Source organism: Phyllobates terribilis, unplaced genomic scaffold, assembly GCF_046119375.1.
Source record: "Phyllobates terribilis strain yellow unplaced genomic scaffold, ASM4611937v1 Scaffold_7141__1_contigs__length_39712, whole genome shotgun sequence".
NCBI lineage: Eukaryota > Metazoa > Chordata > Amphibia > Anura > Dendrobatidae > Phyllobates > Phyllobates terribilis.
Window position 1 is genome coordinate 23,438 of NW_027369882.1, and position 10,114 is coordinate 33,551.

Sequence of the window (10,114 nt, forward strand, 5' to 3'; positions counted from 1 at the left end):
TGTGGGTTTTTGAGTAGGAATTTTGGTAAAGCAACGTGAATCGCTTAATTATAGGCAGAGATCCCCACAATCAATGGTGGAGGATTAAAATAATGATTGATGTCAAATTAATTCGACCCAGGTACGAGGGGTAGAGAGAGGGGAACAACGACAGGGTGGAAATCATACGAATCAAGGTTTGTTCCTCTAATAATGTACTACAAGACAGTAGTAGTCACTGCAAATAAATGGAGTACGCAGTACTAGCACTCTGTTCACTACTCATCAGCAATCACCACATCATATATACCCGTCACTCTCGTTTCCCTCGTGGGCCTCTATTCTCTCAATTATAATCGCAAAGATTCTCTCTTTTTCCTCCTCCGCTAGCTGCCACTATACTTTCTCACCCGATTGCCCTTTCCCAGTGAACAACTACTACTTGTCTCCAATCGACATCCAGGACTCCACCGTTCCAGACAGGTAAGAATTGAATCCGAATCGCTTTGGTTTGTGGGCGAATTTCGGCTAATAGGGTTTCGCCCCTTGAACAGGTCTGATCTGATCAGGTTTTACTGCAAAATTTGCCTGAATAAGCTTCCAGAATGAGTGGAGCGGTGCTTGTTGCAGTTGCTGCTGCTGTAGGAAACCTGCTCCAAGGCTGGGATAATGCTACTATTGCTGGTAATCAATCATCACTCATCTCTCTCTAATTTTACTTTTCAGTTTGCGATTCGAAATTCAGAACCTTTGGGTTAGAAAAGATGATTTTCTGTGCTCTTGTCGCAGGGGCTGTTCTCTATATAAAGAAGGAATTCAACTTACAATCAGAGCCAACCATAGAAGCTTGATTGTGGCTATGTCACTTATAGGAGCAACACTCGTTACTACCTGTTCTGGACCAATTTCAGATTCTCTAGGTCGACGTCCAATGATGATAGCTTCATCTGTATGTTACTTCTTTAGCAGCATAATCATGCTATGGTCTCCCAATGTGTATGTGCTACTCTTAGCTCGTTTACTAGATGGTTTTGGGTTGGTTTGGCAGTAACGCTTGTTCCCCTTTACATATCTGAGACTGCGCCCCCTGAGATAAGGGGTCTGTTGAACACACTTCCACAGTTCACAGGTTCTGGTGGAATGTTCTTATCGTATTGTATGGTTTTTGGGATGTCATTGATGCAAAATCCAAGCTGGAGATTGATGCTTGGTGTCCTTTGTATTCCTTCCTTGATCTACTTTGCATTAACTGTATTTTTCTTGCCTGAGTCTCCGCGATGGCTTGTGAGTAAAGGCGAAATGGCTGAGGCCAGAAAGGTTCTTCAGCGCTTACGAGGAAGAGAAGATGTCTCAGGTTACTTCTTTGTCCTTGCAATTCTTTTTCTACAACCTTTTTAGTTTTATACATGTTTGCACCTCGTTCAAATACTGTGTCAAAACTGAAAAAAGATAAATATCTATCACAGAAAGATTATTTCCTGAGTTTCAGACTATTGCATAAACCATAACTGAATGATCTTAGCAAATGTATTCTTCCATAGGGTTATGAATGCATTATTTACTTTCTTGTGCATAAGAATTTAAGCTTGCAGTGGAAATCTTCCATAGTTGTATGTGTATAGAACACACTGTCTGAAATTGTGGTGTCTTCAGGCAGCATGAGGTTGATTCACTCAAATGCGCTCTTACGAATGGTGTGAAAGAGATCCAATAGTTCTTCATCAATTGCTGTTGCTAGTACTTCATCATATGGAAATTATTGGACAATTTACGTAATCAAAAACTACTATTATTAGTATATAGACATCTGATATTTTGTGTTCTCTGCCTACAGCTTGTGGCCCTCTGATTATATTACTTGAATATTTCATAAATCTATTCCGTTCTCTGGTTTAGGAAATATTATGTCCATCCAAATTTGCAGAAATGGCCACCTAGAAATAGAAAACAAATACGTCTTATATATAGTGTCAGTACCCGCTAGTTTAAAAAGCAGCCCAGGCATGCGAATCATATCGCATTGCGTATCCACAGGCAATGGCGCACACACTTTTTTTTTTGTGCATATGTTTATTATTACATATATGTAACAATTAATTTGGCTAATTTTCATAATTAAATGTTTCTATATGTTAAAGTTGATCCAATAATTTAATACCTTAGAGATGATTTGATGAATTTGTTCATTTTTATGTTATATATCAGCTTTAATTATGAACAATTCATACTGATTTACTGTCTACCTGATGATATTATAGATATTTCCGCTGAAATTTCTTAAAATTCTTGAATTTGCCACTATCCACAGGTGAAATGGCACTCCTAGTTGAAGGTCTGGGTGTAGGAGGTGAAACAGCAATCGAAGAGTATATAATAGGGCCCGACACTCAACTAACAGAAGATCAAGACCCGTCTATTGTAAAAGATCAAATAAAGCTGTACGGTCCTGAAGAAGGTCTATCATGGGTAGCAAGGCCGTTTACCGGGCAAAGCACCGTGGGCATCGCTTCTCGCCAAGGAAGCATCCAACAACACTCTAGCGTACCTCTTATGGACCCTCTCGTCACACTTTTCGGAAGCGTGCACGAGAGAACCGCGGACACAGGATCCATGAGAAGCATAATTTTCCCGACGCTCGGAAGCATGTTCAGCGTCGGAGGAAATCTACCTAAAAACGAGGATTGGGACGAGGAGAACGCGCCGCAGTGTAACGAAGACAATGACTACGCCTCTGGCGACGCTAATTCCGACGATGAATTGCAGAGTCCGTTGATGTCGAGGCAAGCGACGAGTATGGATAAGCCGAGTGGTAGTTTATGGAGTATGAGGCCGAGCGGATTGGTGCACGCTAATGCAACGGAATCGGCTGCTAGTATGGGGATTGGAGGCGGTTGGCAGTTGGCGTGGAAGTGGGACGAGGAGGAGGGTGTTGATGGGAAGAAAAAGGGTGGATTTAGAAGGATATATTTGCATCAGAACGGCGAACCAGGGTCTAAGAGAGGGTCTATTGTGTCGTTACCGGGTGGTGACGTGGCGAATGAGTTTGATTTTATTAAGGCTTCGGCGCTTGTGAGTCAGCCGGCGCTTGTTTCGAAGAAATTGTTGGAGCAGAACCCTGTGGGCCCGGCAATGATTCATCCTTCTGAAGCGGCTTCGAAAGGACCGAGTTGGTCTGATCTTATGGAGCCTGGGGTTAAGCATGCGCTCTTTGTTGGTGTTGGGATGCAACTACTGCAGCAGGTACTTTTTTTTGTGTTTATTTGCTCATGAACTTGAAAAAACAAACTTTTATCGGTTTTCGGATCGTAAACTCACTAAGAGATTCAAGTAAATGACAATAATGATAATATATCACACTTAAGCACCGTATATCTGAACTACTCCCTCGTTACAAAAAGATTATTGTTTTAGAGTTTAGCATACTTATTAATAGATCTGGCAAAAGGGTCGGTCGGGTTCAGGTTGAACGAGTTGATAAAATTTTCGAGTCTTGTCGGGTTCTGGTCCGGTCGAGAATGTCGTTTTTAATGATTTTTATAGCTTCTTTCTGTAAATATTTTTTTTTAATAATAAATATTATTCTATAATTTCTTTTGAAAAATTAATAATATTAGATTTTTTAACTAAATTATGTGTAATTTACTTTTTAATATAATGACTTTTATTATGTGAAATTAATTTTTCGGGTTGATCGGGGTTGAAGTATCTTTTCAGGTTGGGTCGGGTTCGGGTCTACACGACAGGTCAGGTTGACTTTTGCCAGGTCTACTTATTAAGAAGTAGTGTAATTTGATGCATGTACCCTAATTAAGTAAATGAAACTTTAAAAGTTTGTGTTTTCAGGAAATGTTTAAAGAGGAGTACAAACTTATCTAAAAATATAATTAACTTTTGTCATCAATTAGCGAAGGCATTATCAGAAAAAACTTATCAAAATAACTAAAATGACCTTCTTTTTGAAACAGAGGTACTAATAGATTTTTGTGTACAGTTCTCTGGGATAAACGGAGTTCTGTACTACACCCCACAAATACTCGAACAAGCCGGAGTTGGCGTGCTTCTATCAAACTTGGGCCTTGGCTCTACTTCCGCATCATTTCTGATCAGTGCTCTCACCACACTTTTAATGCTTCCTTGTATCGCTGTCGCCATGAGGCTGATGGACATCTCCGGTAGAAGGTAACCCTTCTCTACTCACAAAACCTTTCTTTCATTGATTCAACCTAATCATTGGATCCTAATTCACAGGACTTTACTGCTGACCACGATCCCCATTCTAATCGCCTCCCTTGCAATCCTCATCCTTGGAAACATGATCAACTTGGGCTCCGTTACCAATGCCATCATCTCCACAGTAAGTGTCATATCATACTTCTGCTTCTTCGTGATGGGGTTTGGCCCCATCCCCAACATCCTCTGTGCAGAGATCTTCCCCACCAGAGTGCGTGGACTCTGTATCGCTGTATGCGCTCTCACTTTCTGGATCTGTGACATCATCGTGACATACTCACTTCCTGTCATGCTTAACTCTGTGGGCCTCGCTGGCGTCTTCTCTATCTACGCCGTTGTCTGTCTTGTTTCATGGGTGTTTGTCTTCCTTAAGGTGCCTGAGACGAAGGGAATGCCCCTTGAAGTCATCACTGAGTTCTTTGCTATAGGCGCAAGGCAGACTTGAAATTTGATTTTCGTTGTCATCTCTCTTTCTGTGTGAGACCAAACCTCTCCATGTGGTATTCGGATCTTTTGAATTTGTTGTTTCCTTGCTTTACTGTTCTATGATGCTGTAAAATGGAGTGTAATTGGGCTAGGTGCATGTGAAAAAGGATCCGAGAAATGTAGGTCTCGCCCCTTTTTGACTTATATGAATGTGTAGGTTGATCAACCTTCTATCCCTTTTAAGGATTATCATTGTAACAGATGAACAGAATGCATTTCTTTGAAGAATACTGTATATCTTCGCTTGTACTTTCGTGGATGTTAGTTAAGCCGACTGGTAAGACTATCCCCGTAGCATCGTCTCCGTCTCACTCAGTGGGTGGCATGATGCCGTGTACTTAATTTATTTATTTTTTAGTTTTTATATTAAAATAATATAATGGTTAATTTTAAATTTTAATGTAGGGTTAAAGTGTTAATTAAATTATTCTATATTTAATTAAATAAAATTATAATATTAAAGTAGTCTTAAATGACGAAATTGAAATTTGAATTACGACAAAGAAACATGTTACACTATGTGAATTACAGAACATACCAGAGCTCAACAACAAATATAAAGACATTAACGCAGGCGGAAACAAGCTTAAAAATAGGCATAAAGACGACACACTAGAAAACAATTAACATTTAGTCTGTTGCTGGAACTCAAGCTAGGAGCTGAACCGTTTGAAGTGACATCAGACAATCCTTGAATTTCTCAAATTCTGGTGGACATGTTGTTGTTCACCATTCATCATCATCAATAGGATGGTGAGGACCAGGATAATCCCTTTCGAACATCGTCCATTCAACATATAGTTGTTTAAGCATGCTAAACCTTAACTTCAAGACGCCTATCTTGAAGCCCATTCTCGTAGTCTCGTTCCACTTTTGAGATATAACATCACAATCTAGATCACTGCATACCGGGTTGTTCTGAATGTAGTGGATAGTATAAACAACCAAAACATCGTGTAGATCGTCACTGAAGTCATAAGTGGTTTCACTTTCTTGTTGTATAGGTCTAAATACGCTAATATTCTAGTTTAAAAATGTTGTTATACATCATCATATAAAAAAAGTTTACCTTTGACTGAGGAACGTCAAACATCATTTCGGCGACAGTTGACGTCGTTCATGTTGGAACGGGGACGCATGTTGCGGCCACCGCGGTTAGAAGAATAGTAACAGTTGAACACCGTACCATCACGATACCTAAGAGACACCCTTGAAAAATGACTCATTCTGCAAAATGTAGAAGGGAAAAGATGTTATGGGATGATGCTTATGTTGGAAAAACCCGTGTATATATAGTTGAAGTTGGAGGGAGAGAAGGGTTAAGCTACAACAGGTCACATGCAAATTTCGAATCTCTCTTTCATGATGAGAGGAGACAATGTCCCGGGTCTTTAGTTGGAAAGTCTAGATGGTAAAGTTACATCTGTGACAGCTATAATACACTACGGATCACATGCATTTGATAATCAAAGAACAACTTGATGACATTTTGGGTCATAGGCCCAAGTTAGGGTATTTCGCGTATTATACAATATTGGCCCAAGTCGAACCAATTTTGTGTAGCCCAAACTGTATGGATAACCCAAATTGTATAGATAACCAAACCGTAATTATACAACTACAAAGGAACATGTTACAAGATGTGAACTGGATAAAACAAGCGAATTCAACAACACACATAACTGCATTGAACTTAAAGCAAATAAGACACACGATTGTTGAAGATTGGACAATCAAGGTAACCTTCAAATATGTTGCATCAGGTCTGAAGTGAGTCTGTCATGTATGTTGACGCTGTGCATTTGACGGTTCATATTCATGTAATCATCGAGAGAGTTTATAGTAGAACTCTCCCTTTTGATACGAGTTCCATCATTGAAATCCCCAACACTTTCCCTCGTGTCTTGTTCGAACTCCATTCTCATGCTTTCCATCTCACTGTTGTAGTTTCTGTAAGTGTGGAGCTCATCCTCCACTATCATATTGTGGAGTGTGATGCAATAATCCATGATCTTCCGGAGTGTGGATTTGTTATGGGCAAGAGCCGAATTGCTTATTATTCCAAACCGTGCTTGCAAAACTCCAAATGCACGCTCCACATCTTTCCGACAAGACTCTTGCAGCTGAGAGAACTTCGACTCGATATGAGTTATCGGGTTGGCGATTGCACTCACAAACGTAGGCCATGATGGATAGATGCCATCGATTAAGTAGCGACATGTTATATAGATGGACATTAACAGTAAATTCTACCTGAGGTGCCGTGTCGTTGAGAATATCTTCAAACACCTGCGAATGCTGCACTATTGATAGGTTATTGAATTTCCCCGAAATGCCAAAGAAAGAATGCCATATCCACGTGTCCTGGGTCACCACAGCTTCTAAAACAAGGGTCGGTGTTTAGCTTTTCCCTTGGAATTGACCGTGCCACGTTGTTGGACAATTCTTCCATGTCCAATGCATGCAGTTGATACTCCCTAGCATGCCCAGAAACCTTCTTGCACCATTGATAGCAAGAATTTGCCGTACATTGTCTTCATTGGCCCTCCTCATGTAGATTGCACCAAACTCCGCATACACAGCATCGCAGAAACGCGACAGACATTCTAGGGCCATACTTTCACCCATGCGACAATACTCATTGACTGCGTCGATGTTTTGATGATGCGTTCGATGATACAAACACACTTCAGAACATCCCATCAAATACACTATAACAATACAAACACACTTAAAAACTTAAACAAGCACCCAACTTCATCTTTCGATTCCAACTCTGCAGCCACTTTATCCGCCAATGCTCTTTGTTGGGCATTGAGGTTGGGGTAGTTGCTCCAGAGTTCCATCAACTATGCCCTCTTTTCAACCTTCAACTCCTCCTTTCTCAAGGAGATTTTTATCCTTCTTCCTGGCCTTCTTCATTTGCTCCTTCATCATTGCCCACTCAATCTTTTTTTTTCAATTTCAAGATGTTGGGGATAATTATCATTGAATTGGATCCATCCGTGACTTATTGCATCCATCTCGAAGTTAACAGAACTAGAACTCTTACCCATCATTTTCTCCTTGTCGCGACCCACCGGACGTCTCTAACTAGATACACTATCGTCCACCAACCGGTAGCGCTTCGGACCACTGCTGCCACCAGTTGATTCCCTTTGGTCAACCCCATCATCATCCAAATCTGTGGTGAAATTAGTTTGATGGTCCTTCTTCTTCATGTAAGTCTCCCAGTTTAAGTACATTTCGTACTGTGGATACTCCTTCAGAACATCCCATTGTTTGAACATGGAAAAACCGTTGTGACACTTCAGGTTCTGTTGTGCAGTTGCTAGCACGTCATCCTCGTTGAACCCACTACACTGACCAATTGCAGACGTTGCCTTCTCGTAGCATGCAAGCCAGTGATTCATTTCCTCCTTGATTCGACCAACTCTTTTCCAGAGGTAATCCGCAGTACGCCAAATGAGGTCGGGATACATCTCATCCCTCCTAGCATCCTCATACTTCTCATGTATCTTCTTAAATAGAGTGTCATACCTTTGATTAGTCCCAACAATGGGATCTGAGCAAACTTCCATGTAGCAACTGAGGAGAACGAGATCCTCATTCTCACACCATTGCACATTCCTTGGTGGAGCTTTGGTGTATGGCGCATTATCCCTGCCAATGGCTACCACCTTCCTTTCCGGCTACGAGCCCTTGTCTTAAGCAGGGATTCGGGCTAGGCCTCCGCAACAAACTCCACATCGGCCTGCGAATACCTTCCGTGAGGCTGATATATGGGAGACGGAAATTGTTGGAAGTGCGGAACCTGGGGTGGAGTTTGGAGCAAATTCCGAACGATGTTTCGGGAAGGTGAGCTTGATGCAAAGAACACAAAGCCTCTGATACATTGTTCGTATTTCTAGGGCTCGTTTTCCTTCAACAAAGCTAACATGTGAGGAGTTAACATGCTAGCGTTGTAGTATGGATCCATCTTGTCGGAAAAACAATTCTTTTAGTGTTTTTAGTATTTAATGAAGAGAGAAATGAGAGATCGAGGTAGGATGATCCAGACATAGAAAATATTGGTGTCTATTTATAGAGCTAGAGTCGTTGGTGTTCTATTTTATTTTTATGTTTTTTATATTTCAAGTTATAGCCGTTTTAGTAAATAGCCGTTGTAAAAGCAAAACAAATAATTCAGAACCGTTGGCCAATCAGGGCAGCCACATGACAATCCCTTTAAATCTTAGATCACAAATAATAAAAAATACTGAAGAAAAGTTGCAAAATGCAGCTTTCATCAGCCGACGAGGGACGCCCGCGATTCACACGTCGGAGCCCTAGCCCCACCATGCAGCTCCCGATGGGGAGCGCCCAGCGCGGCGTCCTCGTGCCGCTGCCGATGTCGTCCCCTGCTGGGGACGGTCTAACTTGTGTCTCTGTTGACCATCTTGATGAACTTGCCGATGGGTTGACCCTTCCTTCAAAGATGATCAACTTCCTAGTTCCTGTTTTTTTATACGAGTTATTTTATATGATTATAATAATTATAATTTCAAAAGATATATTACAATTTCATTTTAAGAATGGATATCTATTTCAATTAGTATATGAATATTTTTCAAATTTAATATCATTTATTATTTAAGAATATATTATCATTATTTTAATTATAATTATTTTGAAGAATGACATTGAGTAGGATATTTCTTTCGACTAATATATGATGAATTCTGAAAACAATGTTCAAACAAATTACAAATATTAGTCTTAGGAAGTAAGGGTCAAATCCATAGGAGGACATAATTATCTTTTGTGGTGAATTTCTATGTAAATCTAAAGTAACAAATGGGGTTTCGGTTTGTATTATGATTCTTAACATGCAATGAACAAACGATTATGAATGCGAATCTATTATTGAGGGAAGAAACTTAGACAAACAAGTATCCACTATTTGTATGAGAAGTCGATCCTAGATAATTATTTAAATATCTCACATGCAATGTGAGTTCCAACCCTAGGAGGAATGCGTGGATGCATATTGACAAGAGATAAAAAGCGCGTGCGTGAAAGAACAAATCAAAGCTTCTAAGACTCAACAAGAGAAGCGTGTATACAGAAAGAAGAGACAGGTGGCGCATCCGGTATTGTTCCTTGAGGAGCGCAAGTGTGCAAGTTGCATGAGAAACTGGAAGGGTGGAGAGCTAGTTGGCATGCTTATGACAATTCTTAGAGGATGCAAGTGGCAGATGCAAGTGGCTAATTGGGGTGCTACATGACGAGTTGTGCACATTCCTTGACAATGCAAGTGGCCAAGTGGGAAACACTCTTCCAACCGTCCCAGTGAAATCCCAATAAACTTGGTACAAGTTCCAAGTACACGTTGACAGAGGAGAACGTTCCCTGGGATATTCCTACAACCGACTTATCA

At 40.6% G+C, this 10,114-nt stretch overlaps 1 protein-coding gene across 1 annotated transcript; it reads left to right on the plus strand.

Annotated features, from left to right (window-relative positions):
- Positions 1–584: 584 nt before the first annotated feature.
- LOC141251491 (uncharacterized) lies at positions 585–4,654 on the plus strand. The gene is given in 7 exon segments (XM_073670345.1): positions 585–663; positions 769–822; positions 825–1,013; positions 1,016–1,333; positions 2,288–3,219; positions 3,971–4,158; positions 4,228–4,654. Coding segments are annotated over 7 exon segments (2,187 nt in total).
- The last annotated feature ends 5,460 nt before the right edge of the window (positions 4,655–10,114 follow it).